Source organism: Xenopus tropicalis, chromosome 7, assembly GCF_000004195.4.
Source record: "Xenopus tropicalis strain Nigerian chromosome 7, UCB_Xtro_10.0, whole genome shotgun sequence".
NCBI lineage: Eukaryota > Metazoa > Chordata > Amphibia > Anura > Pipidae > Xenopus > Xenopus tropicalis.
In genome coordinates this window covers 88902200-88916026 of record NC_030683.2, presented here as the reverse complement: position 1 = coordinate 88916026, position 13827 = coordinate 88902200, and the positions used below count along the sequence as shown (strand labels likewise).

At 38.0% G+C, this 13827-nt stretch overlaps 1 protein-coding gene and 1 long non-coding RNA gene across 3 annotated transcripts in view; one reads left to right on the top strand and one right to left on the bottom strand.

The window, feature by feature from the left end:
* Window positions 1–7187: 7187 nt before the first annotated feature.
* LOC116412072 lies at window positions 7188–8475 on the bottom strand. Its single transcript, XR_004223523.1, has 3 exons — window positions 8360–8475; window positions 7738–7781; window positions 7188–7469 (listed from the first exon to the last, which is right to left on the bottom strand). It is a non-coding gene; the product is annotated as an uncharacterized LOC116412072 (long non-coding RNA).
* Window positions 8476–12666: 4191 nt separating this feature from the next.
* plekhn1 (pleckstrin homology domain containing N1) overlaps window positions 12667–13827 on the top strand; it is a 29098-nt gene continuing 27937 nt past the window's right edge. The window contains exon 1 of one of the 2 annotated variants that reach the window (XM_002936383.5): window positions 12667–12840. In XM_002936383.5, the coding sequence (XP_002936429.2) occupies window positions 12755–12840 (86 nt within the window). In that variant the 5' untranslated portion in view covers window positions 12667–12754. The remainder of the gene's footprint in view (window positions 12841–13827) is intronic. The other variant, XM_031905745.1, reaches the window with a different exon arrangement.

The following is a 13827-nucleotide window of genomic DNA, read 5'->3' as shown; positions in this document are numbered from 1 at the left end:
AACATGATACAAATCCCTGAACTTGCAGACTGGTCATGGGAGATTTTTAGGTACAAAGCTCAATTACGCTTGCACTACTTGCACTAGGCACTACCATTGCAGTACCAGCAAACTGGTATATATGAATGCAAGAGGTGCAAACTAATTGTATTTTTTGAAAAAAAAAAAAGCCCTTTTAGTGCTTGCGCTGTGTCTGGATTTTGTAAATAGGTCCTTAAAAGGATGTTTTTGCAAGAACATTTTTGAATTTAAACCCACATACACATTGTTTCTACTCAGAAGAAGCATTCTATTAAGGGTGATGGCACATGTGGCGATATGTCACTTGAGGGAAATCTGTGCTACCCTGAAATTCTACACGTGACAAGATATATTTAATCCCATTTTAGATAAAATATATCACTTGGAATGATGGGTCAGGGTGCACAAACCCCAGACCTTCAGCTGAAGGGAGTAGGTACAAAGCTTTTTAGAGAAAGACAGGCTGGCACAAAGCCGGACTAAAGTAGAAATATGCTGCTTAAAATTGCTGTTTATTAAAAACAATACATCTTTTTCAACAAAGCCCTACGCGTTTTGCACCCCATCTGGGCACTTAATCATAGGCCTAAATTCATATACATGTATATATACTGTATATACAAAAATTTAACAACATAGATGTGAGGAACAAAGGGAAAATCAAACCTGCCCAATTGACAGAAGAGGTAGGTGCCTAAGGTCCTAGCACCCCCCCCTAATCCTTATGCCCTAGGCACGTGCCTCTTCTTCCTTCCCCTAGTTCTGGCCTTGCTCATAAGAAGACCAGTGAAATAGTATCTAAAGGTGGCCATACATTGTGAAATCCACAAGTTTGGCGAGACTAATCAGGCTAATTTGATTGCTTGGCCCCAGGGCCAAATGATCAAAATAAAGTGGTGGGCATAGGTGCTGTCAGTTTGGGGACCATATCAACAAGCCAATGTGGTCCCTGATCTGACAGAAAAACCAAACCTGCCCAATTGAGATCTGCCTGATTTCAGGCCAGATGTTGGTCGGGCAGATAAGCTGCCGAATCGGTGTAAAAAAGTTTTGTATTGGATGGTTTGGATTTTGATTATGGCTGCTATTCTGTTTCTGCATCAAGCCAAACCGAGGCTGTCAAGTGAAGGGAGAGTTGTGCCTATTGTTCGCATAATTCTCTCAAGTGCTTTTTGTCTTGCTGTGTAATGTTGACAAACCAGATTGGCATACTTCCTGCAAAGATGCTTTGAATTGTGAGTTTGTAGAATGTAGTGAGAATTTTTTATTGAGTCTAATTTTTTTTTAATCTTCTCAAGAAGTATAGCCTTGGATGCACCTTAACTACAGCCTTGTTGTTCTCTCTCCAGCTAAGATCTTTTGTTATGTTCAGTCCCAAGAAAGAATCGACTTATTCTCTGCTTTATGACAAGTGAACTGTGCTGCTTGGCTGATCACCTGAAATCCACAATAATTTATTTTATCTTTTCTGGGTTTAAGGGGGAAAAAATACTGGGACTATATAAAGTAAGGTGCAAAAACACTATATATATATAATGAATTGTTTAAACAAGCATACATGATTCCTCAAACTGAATGAAAACCTTAATAGCCTGCTGTTTATTGCTGGAACTATTCCCACACCCTCATAAAGGTAGCAGAGTCTATTACCTCTCTCTTACCTTGTTCCATATTGTATTTATATAGTGCCAACATATTCTGCAGAGCTGTACAATAAATGGATGTATGCATTAAACATTGGCAGGACCGGTTTGCGTATGAATTTAAATTATAATAACAATCATCAGGCCCTGCCCAAATAATTTTTCAAGCAATAGAACAGCCCTTTTCCAGATATATACATATAGATATGAAGAAATGAAATCCTCTGAGCTGATTTGTAAAGCATTGCTTTTATTTTCATAAATGATATGTTATTTCTTAATTTGAAGAATTGAATACCACTAAATTAAATGCACTTTAGAGCAAGTTGGTTGGTCTCTGCTGTGCTGTTTAGGTAATAATTGTATGCATGTGCAATGTCAAAGTTTGTTGTTTACATTTGAAATTTCCATTATAAAAATCTTGCATTTTATCCTTCATTTTAATTTGCATCTCAGTACACTTTGTGTATCTGGACTTATTTATTTGCACATTTATACCTGGGTTAAACATGTGCAGACTTGCCCTGATGCCAGTCGCCATATTTTACACCTATTTTATAAAGGTAATCACCATTCAATCACTACACTTAAAATAATTAAACTTCTACAGATGGCCATCCCACTTTTGCCAGTTTGTATAGACATCCTGAGTTGTTACTTATTTTCCTTAATTTGTTTTCTTATCTCCTCCACATGTTACTCTTGACTGCTTGAAAGGACACACATTGCTTAATCTGTTTGGGATATCGCACTTATGGCAACTGTAACTTCTTTATTGTTTGTTTTAACAAAAATTCACAAGAGGAAGCACACAGATAAATCAGAATTTATGGAAAGCAATTCTCTTCTAAACAGAAAAGGGAAATCATCTTCTTAACAACTATGCAGTTTTTTGTTTGATTGCTGTAACTTGTGTCTGCACTTCGAACATCACTATTGTCTAAGTGATTTGGATTGATTGTCAGCTACAGTATCTTTATTTTTGAACCCCAGATGAGATTACAGATTACTTGAAAATTCACTAGATCGTCTGGTACACAATAATACTTGCAAATGTGTTTAACTAAATGCAATCAGTGCAGGCTAACTTTTTTTTTATGGAAGACTTGGCATTTGTTGGTGGATATCAACAATTAGAAGATTTTTCAAATGTACAGGAAGATTGTCAGCCTGCGCTTATATGCAGCCTGGCAATCTGCCCTGTGCGGCCTTACCTTTACATGTGACATATAAATCAGATGATCTCATTGTCTATGACACGTTTGTGGACCAGGTTATGTCAAAAGCAATCTATGCAGCCCATAGATAGGCAGGGAGGTGTAAAAATACCATGGAGGGCAATATCTTGCCCATGGATGTCTAATTGAATAGCCCTGGTCTGTGGCATGTAGTGCTAACAGTGTGTTGGTATCAAAATGGAACATACACATGAGCAGGTATATGGGTCTCCTATTATACAGAGTCCTGTGTCAGGCTGTTCAATGTGCGCCACCATCGTGCTGAGTTCTAATTTTTGAAGTGGTTTTAATGAAATTTTTGTCTGTTGGACAAAAAAAATTGTGCATGATTATTAAGCCAAGATGTGTCTCTCTATATATGAAGTGTTTTACAGTTTTTATGTAGAGTTATACAATTGTATGTGTAAAACACGCAGCTGAAATTCTGTGTATATTCACTGCCTTACAAGATAATATATAATGTCAAAAGGCTACTTTGTTGCTGCAAAATTTTCCCACAAAACACTCCCACCAGATGACCATTTTGAGGCTCCTTAGCTATAGTACAGTCAAGTGACATTGAATTAAAGTAACACAAATGGGAAGTTTCCATCCACTTTCCAAAAACATATAGACAGTGCGTGTGTGTTTGAGTGTATCAGCACTATGATCTGTTGTGTTCAATGAAAACTGTGTGAACTGTCACATGCAGAATAAAATAACAAACTATGGCCACTTACTACAGCTGCAACTGAGATCAGTAATATCACTAGAGAGAACAAGCCCTAAATTGTGTGGTTAATCACATATGATTTGTCACTTGTATAAGGCCTAAGGGCTAGTGTCCAGAGGTCACATTTGCTACTTGTTAGGACTTGTTTACAGCCACTCTGAGACAAAGATGGATGCAGGGAAACCATATGCAAAACAGCTTTTTGTGCTGCAGGTCAGATACATTGATACAAGCTGTTGTGTTCTTGCAGTATGGAACCCACAATAGACCATGTCTTTTCTGAATATATAGCTTCTCATCTACACAATTCCCTCTTGTTAGCCTTGCATGTACACACTGATTGCAATGTACACAACTCTATGTTTTAGCAAGTATGTAATATAGTGTTTTTCTTATGGGGAAAGCCGTAAAGAGTGGTTAGCAACTGGCAATTTTACATTTCAACCTTCAGCCACAAACACACAGAAAGACAAGCAAACAAGAAAAGAATAATTTAAGAACCCGTATTCAGTCTTTAAGAACATGTTATTTCTAATATAAGTGCCACAACATTCCTTGATTTGGTATCTGTCCACTTGCAATGTGTTTGCCACATTTTATGTGAACATAGTGGTTTCCAAAGCATGTCTTTAATTTTAAGGTTACTGTTAAGCACATTGGAAGGTTTATATAAAAACAATATCAGAAAAAAAATATGTTGTATTAAACTGATACCAACATGAAAAAAAATAATTTGTAAAATATTAATGTACAGAAAAAGTTACCTAATTTTTATGGATAGGTTTTTTTTGTAAGTAATTGTTACTTGAAGTTCCTAATCCTGCCTGTTTTGCCAACCTGACTCTCCCTTCCCAACCTGTCAGTTACAGCTTCTACTGCTAATGGGCTCCTGCTGCACAAATATGGCAGCCCCCTCATAGAGGGACATGGGGAATCAGGTTGGTAATGTAAAAGCATCAGGTACTTTTCTAGCAACATTATGAAGTTCATGCAAAGACAATGTTATTATATATTTAAAGAAAACCCAGTTTAATTTTAGGTGTCAGCCCTTTAAGGCTTCTTCAGTCTCCTATGGGGAAAAACAAATATAGATGAATAAAGAGGATGAATATAGATGAGGTAGGTAGGGACAAGAGAGAATACAGTGTACTTAATACTAAGCTGTTGCACAAATCTGTAGTTACAATATGAAACAAACTTGTGCCTAACTGTCATAGATCTACAGCCAGGAAAGGACTAGCCCTGCTAGGGTTGCATATTTTATGTTTTAGTAGGTTCTGTATGTTAGGTTCTTTGGTTGGCTTAGTTTGCAACAAAGAATAATTCTGCCATGAAGCTTTCCTCTGGTGCAGTAGGATAACTTTTATGAGCTGAATAATTTAAGATTGTAGAATCTGGTCATACAATATGTACTGTATAGACCGCCATTCCATCCAGTTTCTCTTTCTGCCATGTTTTTGACTAAACCTAAATCAGTACTGAATTATGTGTTTAGACAAGATTCTCTGCCTCAATTCGTGATGTGTGATATGACATCAAAATGTGTGGGCATCTGCAAAATAACTCGGCCTAGAGATGACATTAATATGAAGAGCAAATTAGTTTTAATGTTTGGCAACTCTTAGGAAATGGGTCCTAACTTATTGAAGTTTGCATTGTGACACCTAATTTTATGATGACAGGGGGCTACAGTTTGGACGGTCAGCACTGGTTTTGTTAAATAAAAATATTTAATTAGGTGCCCCAAATATATACATTACAGTCAGAAATGTCCACATTACTGGACCTGATTGAAAAATTGTGCCCTGCCTGCCTTATGCTACCATTTGTGTAATATACAGTGGAGGAAATAATTATTTGACCCCTCACTGATTTTGTAAGTTTGTCCAATGACAAAGAAATGAAAAGTCTCAGAACAGTATCATTTCAATGGTAGGTTTATTTTAACAGTGGCAGATAGCACATCAAAAGGAAAATCGAAAAAAATAACTTTAAATAAAAGATAGCAACTGATTTGCATTTCATTGAGTGAAATAAGTTTTTGAACCCCTACCAACCATTAAGAGTTCTGGCTCCCACAGAGTGGTTAGACACTTCTACTCAATTAGTCAACCTCATTAAGGACACCTGTCTTAACTAGTCACCTGTATAAAAGACACCTGTCCACAGAATCAATCAATCAAGCAGACTCCAAACTCTCCAACATGGGAAAGACCAAAGAGCTGTCCAAGGATGTCAGAGACAAAATTGTAGACCTGCACAAGGCTGGAATGGGCTACAAAACCATTAGCAAGAAGCTGGGAGAGAAGGTGACAACTGTTGGTGCGATTGTTCGAAAATGGAAGGAGCACAAAATGACCATCAATCGACCTCGCTCTGGGGCTCCACGCAAGATCTCACCTCGTGGGGTGTCAATGATTCTGAGAAAGGTGAAAAAGCATCCTAGAACTACACGGGAGGAGTTAGTTAATGACCTCAAATTAGCAGGGACCACAGTCACCAAGAAAACCATTGGAAACACATTACACCGCAATGGATTAAAATCCTGCAGGGCTCGCAAGGTCCCCCTGCTCAAGAAGGCACATGTGCAGGCCCGTCTGAAGTTTGCCAATGAACACCTGAATGATTCTGTGAGTGACTGGGAGAAGGTGCTGTGGTCTGATGAGACCAAAATAGAGCTCTTTGGCATTAACTCAACTCGCTGTGTTTGGAGGAAGAAAAATGCTGCCTATGACCCCCAAAACACCGTCCCCACCGTCAAGCATGGGGGTGGAAACATTTTGCTTTGGGGGTGTTTTTCTGCTAAGGGCACAGGACAACTTATTTGCATTAACGGGAAAATGGATGGAGCCATGTATCGTGAAATCCTGAACGACAACCTCCTTCCCTCTGCCAGGAAACTGAAAATGGGTCATGGATGGGTGTTCCAGCACGACAATGACCCAAAACATACAGCAAAGGCAACAAAGGAGTGGCTCAAGAAGAAGCACATTAAGGTCATGGAGTGGCCTAGTCAGTCTCCGGACCTTAATCCAATAGAAAACCTATGGAGGGAGCTCAAGCTCAGAGTTGCACAGAGACAGCCTCGAAACCTTAGGGATTTAGAGATGATCTGCAAAGAGGAGTGGACCAACATTCCTCCTAAAATGTGCGCAAACTTGGTCATCAATTACAAGAAACGTTTGACCTCTGTGCTTGCAAACAAGGTTTTTTCCACTAAGTATTAAGTCTTTTTTTGTTAGAGGGTTCAAAAACTTATTTCACTCAATGAAATGCAAATCAGTCGCTATCTTTTATTTAAAGTTATTTTTTTCGATTTTCCTTTTGATGTGCTATCTGCCACTGTTAAAATAAACCTACCATTGAAATGATACTGTTCTGAGACTTTTCATTTCTTTGTCATTGGACAAACTTACAAAATCAGTGAGGGGTCAAATAATTATTTCCTCCACTGTAGGTGTATTTTGTATCCTTCCAGGTCATTCCCTATCAACCACTGAAACCCAATCACTGAAAACATTTAAATATACTTGTATATATTTAAAATTTATTAGAGAAGCAGCAGACCCCAGATAAACTGCTCTCAATAATATATAAAACGCTTCTCAGTAACCAGTGCATCACTAAAATACTTTGATGATTTGGAACAAGAATTGAAAGTACTTATCCCTCCCCCAGTAAGACAAAAGATCCTACAGGATATCCATAAAGCATTGAGAGCTTCTAGAATAAGAGAAATGCTATATAAACTTATCACAAGATGGTACTATGTACTGCACCAATGTTCCCTACTTCATCTAAGTTATGCTGGAGGTCCAATGAAGAAACAGGTTCCTTTAAACATATCTGGTTTACCTGTGAAAAAATGAAGAAATACTGGTCTAAAATATGTACTACCATTTTCAAAATAACAGGTACTAAAATCCAAAACACTGATTTGACATTCCTACTATTTTATTTTGATAATAAGAAAAATATTACGGTATCAGACAAATTAACCCTACATCTACTGAACGCGGCTAAAGCTCTTATCTCTAGAGCTTGGAAAAATACAAACCCTCCTACCTATACAGAATGGTTAAACTTGGTGGAGGAATCAATGAAACTAGAGGAAATAACTCACCTAATGCAAAATAAGACAGCACAATCCCAAACAACCTGGACACTCTGGTTAGAAACAAACAAAATAAACTGTTAATTAAAGAACACTAGCTATATGGGATATAAATGAACAGTTGATGTAAGAACTGAGAAACAACTTGATGTATGCCCTTTTATGACTTCTGTAAAAGATTACATACTACGTGAACTTTTCCCTCCCCCCTCCCTTTCTTTTTCCTGTACCCCCCCACCCTTTTTGAAAATTAATAAATAAAGATTGTTTAAAATAAAAAAAAAATAAAAAACAAGTTACAAGATAGTCTATAGCTTAGGAACACCAGGAACCACTGGTATAGCCTTCCTATAGTGGGCCAGTGAAAGTGCCCTATTTAGCTGTTGTAATTATGGACATGTGGGGCAAAAAACATCTGTCTAACTCAAATATACAGCATGGGATGGGATAGTAAAAAAAAAGGCATTTGTTTTTAATAAGGTATGAAAAGACACCTGCTTTTTAATTACCACCCAGTGCTGTTACATGACTATAGTTAGGCCTTTTATTGATGAACGATAAATAAATAAAAGGGCCTAAGGCACATTGACATTTCCCAAACATAAAAAAAGTTCTTAAGCAGTAAACTTACTGAAAGAAAAGTTTGAGAAGACATGTGCACTATCATATGGTGTGCGGATGCGTCCCACAACTATTTACTAGAATAGCTGACGTTTTCTGATTACTTGCAGCCTTCCAAGTGATTGCTTCACCCTGAAAACAAAGTCAAAATCTGCATCATTTTTAAATAGTGGTGCACACCGAAATACCTGTATTTGTACATACACATACCAAATTCCAGAACCACATGACCTTAAATGTTTCTAAAAAAATCAAGATTTAATTTTAAAACAGGGTACACTTAGGTAGATAAAATGTATGTATGTATGTATATCTTTATTTATAAAGCTCTACTTATGTACGCAGCGCTGTACAGTAGAATACATTAATGCATTACAGGGGGTTATTAAGATAATAATAGATAAATATAAAATATAACAATAAATACAAATAAATACAAGATACAGTTGCAATAAGTTAAGAGTCAAAGACACAAGAGGATGGAGGTTCCTGCCCCGTACAATCTATATGGGAGGGTAACTTACAGACACAAATAGGCAAATATAAGTGCTGTAGGTCACAGTGGGTGACACTACAATATAAGTGCTGGTTCCCAGATCAGGTGCTGTGCGAGTCCTCCAAAAGGTAGTCTTTAAGTTTAGTTTTAAAAAGACTGAGGGAGGATAAAATGGACTAATTTGTCCAATTTTAACCAACTTGCCTGACATCAACCTTATTTCCTTTAAAGGAAACTAAAGCATAAGGGTAAAAACTCAGAATGTTTTAAAGAAACTTACTGAACTAGCCCAAAGGTTTAGAAGCCCTAGAAAAATATTAATGAAAGCCTTTAAAACTGCACACAGTTGCACCTCATTTCGGATCTTGTAAAGCAATCTATTAGGAGTCAGAGACACTGCACATGCTTAGTGTGCTCTTGGGTGCTGATGAGAAGATAAGCTTAATGGTTGTTGGAAATCATCTCAGCATTAACAGAAAGTGAGACTACAGCTGTTGCTACAGGGCTGATTAATTTGTATGCAGTTTTATGCACCAGTTTCTATGCTGTGAGTTAATAATTAAATTTATATTGTGTATATATTATATATGGCAAATAAGTTCCCTAGGTCAGGTAACTGACAGCATCTCAGAGTACTTGCTGTGATTTAGCAGCAATAAGATATGGAGTTGCTGGAATATTCTAAGACAGGGCTGTCCAACTGGAGGACCTTGGGCCGCATGTCACATTATATGGCATCATCATTTTAATATAATTTGACCCTTAAACAGGCTGTATTAGAATTAATTGCCCCTTTACATGTAGAAAGTTGGACAAAACTATTTTAACACATAGATCTTCATTTCAAAAGGACTGTGGTGGTCTTGGGTCGTACAGAGGTCCAAAACAAATTGTTTAACATGTCTCGACTAATTCTTTGTTGACCTTTAGTTCTCCTTTAAAACAAACAGAATTTATATAAACTTCTGCCACAGATCAAGTACATTCCAACTGGAGATATAAGTAAATCTCTTTGGTTCAGGATCTCCTATGAGCTTCTGGTCAGCACCACTTTGGCTCATGATTTGTGTCTATGAATAAGTGTGCTTGGCATAAGTGTGCTTGGCATACGAAACGCGTTAGGCGTTCCTTCTTTTAATGCAACAATAAAGATTTGATTTTATGAGAGACCCCAGAGTCCGGAGCGCTTGGTGTCCACTACGTTTGAAATCATGATTTGTGTAGCTTAATAGCCAGTGATCTCGCAGTTCAGCTGTTGGGTAACATAGGAAGATCATGACATTTGTATGCTTTACCCGCCACACAGTCTTTTTAGCATGTGCTCAAAACAAAAGTGAGCATTAACTGTAGTGGCAGGTAAAATCATCAGTCGTGTATTTGGAATTTAAAATAACATGTTACTAGAAAGTACTAGAACAAATGAGTTTAATGTGACAGAAATACATTCATGTTAAATTATAATATATGATGAAAATGGTAAAAGATGTTAGTGCCTTACCCTTAGATAAATAAGAACATCGCGGTTCACAATTATTCAGCTCTAATACACTAAATAATACACCCATGCCTTTATGTAACTGCATGTTAACCTACTAAACCTATAAAAGTTAAAGGCAGCAATATATAGAATTTACAAGCCTGCTGTATCCCAGCATCATTTAAGCCACCATCTGTTTTAGTGAATGAATGCCGTAATTCTGTAATTGCCATTTAATCACAATGGAATGCATGGCTCACGTTTTCGTACACGTATTAAATATCAGATGTAACTTAAAGATGTGATACATCAATCTGTAGCACAACTGGGACCAGAAAGATGCAAATTCTATTCCATTTTATACGCAGATTTACAGAATGACTAAATCCCAGAGTTAATGATAGTCCAAAGCTTGCTAAGCATATTACAGAATGACTTTTAGGCACAAATTCACTTTTTTAAAGTCTGCTGGACAGTGTGCATAGCATTCTATGTGTGGCGCAGCAGTTCTGATCCTGCTAGCTCTTGATTGGCCTTTGTGAACAGAGAATTCAGTCTATGGCAAGCATGCTGACCCACAAATAGGGTTGCCGTCTGGCATGTATTTTACTGGCCAGCTAGTAAAAATGAAACTTTATGCCAATGTTATTAATAGAAAAAAAGACAACAGATATAGGAAGGACAGTATTTTTTCCCAAAATACTTTAAACTCAAAAGTGAAAGGGGACACCTCTCTCTCCAGGTATAGCATATGGTCATAGGTGTCTTGCACACCATTAATATTGACATTTTAAACATACAGTTTAAATGCTGCAGGCAAATTTTGAATGTTGTTCTTGTGTCTCTTTATAAAAGCACTCAGCTTTTGGCCTTGTGTTATTACATGATCATAGCACTCAATCCCTAATATGAAACAATAAAGGCATATGATATACACAACTCTCCTTTTCCCAGAAGCCAATCATTGGCCATTTTTGTGGCACATAGCAGGAAAAACTGTCTAGAAATGCCCAAATTTCAGCAGTGTAGGGTAAAGACAAACAAAGCTACTAGTAGCAGCTACTTGTCGCAGCTATAAAAAAGACAATGCTGGTCATTTACTGATAATTGTCTCTATGTGTGTTTTAGCAGAGGCAATTCTCAGTATTGTCTATGGAAGAGTATTTTCTGATGTAGCCATGACAAGTAGCTGCTACTAAGTAGCTGTGTGTGTTTGCCCTTAGGGTGAAGATACATGGAGCTACTAGTAGCAGCTGCTTTTTCATGGCTACTAAATTCCAAAAAATACCCTGCCATAGACAATAGACAATACTGAGAATTGCCTCTGTTAAAAGACATGCTGAGACTGTTATCAGTAAATGATTAGCATTGTCTATTTTAGTAGCCACTACAAGTAGCAGCTACTAGTAGCTCCATGTGTCTTCACCCTTAGGGCTGTGACAGACAGGGAGATTAGTCGCCGCACATCAAATCTCCCTTGTTGCGGGTGACTAATCTACCGAAATGCCATCCCACCGGCTAGATTCTAAATCGGCGGTGGGATGGCATGTGTGGCACCGCGATTTGCGGAGATCGTGGAAGTTGCCTTGAGAGGAAACTTCCGCGACTTCGGCAAATCGCGGCGCTGCGTATGCCATCCCACTGGTGATTTACATTGAAGCCGGTGGGATGGCATTTTACGGAGATTAGTCGCCTGTGAAAAGGAAGATTTGTCATGCGGTGACTAATCTCCCCGTGTGTCTCAGCCCTTAGAAGCCACCCAAAAAACAGTATCAAGTGGGACAGCCAATAATTGGCAGGATATTTACAGCTATGCTTATCATTGGAAAATGGTTCATTTTTGGCAACTATATGAAGCCACAACTAACCTAACTAATCCCCCATCATAAGTACCCCTGCACAAAAGTAACTATACAAACACTAAAGTAGATTTACCACCCTACTCTAAATTTGGCACAATGGGAACAAATAAGTTGAAAAAATTAACAAATAAATACTTTTTAACACTTTATTTGAATTTGTATCATATCTTAATATACACACTAGTATGATTACCTCAGCTATTTAGAGACTCTGAGATACAACATAGAAAACGACACTATATTAAGGCAACAATGACATAAATTGTGATTTATTGTGTCATAACTATGCCCTGCATCACCTCAGACGTAAAATCTACTATTTCTCTCTGATACAACCACTGGTAACCCTCAGACAAATGAGATAAGGAAGAATGAATGGGACACCCCATCCCACAATGTGTCACACATTCCCCAACACGTTTTGCATAACTTGTATTGTAAGGTCGCTTGCCGTGTTTACTCACAGCCCGGTAACACCCACTCGTCCCCATGCTGGCGGAAGCGAGGGGTGAGGTGAGCGCTCCCAGCACACAGGCAATTCAGTCTCACTAAAGACTTCGAGGGAACAGGATGGGGAACCTGAGCTGTGTCCCGCAGCCGCATCGCCACATCAGATACTCTCTTAGCAGGAAGAACTCCTGGCAGCAGGGCAAAGAGTAAGTCTATGGAACCCAGTATGCTTCATACTCTCAAACGCTGTTGTATATAAATATACCTGAAAGAACCCGTTTATAGTGGAACAAGTGGAGAATGTATGTTATTTATGGAATGTGTGTATGTGCTCCTGGGATATTCATTTACTAATACTGCAGTAATTCTGTTTAAGAGAGGGAGGCTGCCTGCAGAAAACTGGGCAATGTATATGATACGGTGTACATTGGACTTTGTGTCCCTTGCATATTTTTAGAAGCGGTGGCCATGTGCTTCATTGCTTTGGAAGGAGCCAAGGGGGGTAATGCTTTGGGCATGTGGTGTTTGCAGTGCTGGCAGCTGCCAGGAGAAATACAGGAGGCTGTTTTAGTGATCAGTTTCATAGGTACCCTGATAATATTATTAGATCTCATTATCTAACTGGTTTTCCAGTGCTGCATATAGAAACTAGGTACATGTTTGAGATTTATTATATGGGATGCTTGGGAGCCGTAGTTTCCTGGAGAAGAGGAAGGGCTGTTTCTATAATGTGGAGCACCGTTCCTTGAGTTTACTATAAAACACAAAACATAGAGGACAATATATATCTATAGGACCAGGGTTGTCTTAATAGGATTGTTTGTAACCAAGATGGATTTACAAGGCGTTGTTTTAGAATTACAGAGAAAAAGGATATCAGACAAAAGTAAGATTGTTAGGTTGAATAGGACTCTGTGGAAAATAACATTCCCATATTTCAGAACTCTCAAGATAATTCACCCTAAACCTGTATGTTTATCAAATAAAGCTTGCAGTTATGTGCCTGAGGCATTGGGGGGTGGGATACTAAATGATCTATACTTGCTCTGTGTCCCAAGGAGTAGAATGTGAGATCTTCCTTGCTTTTATTACAACAGATCTATTAGAAATGTAGTTATAGTGGCCATTTGAGTTGGTCTCATAAAGTTTTCTTTTATTTGTGCTACTGCAGAGTTTGTTTTTGTTGAATATAA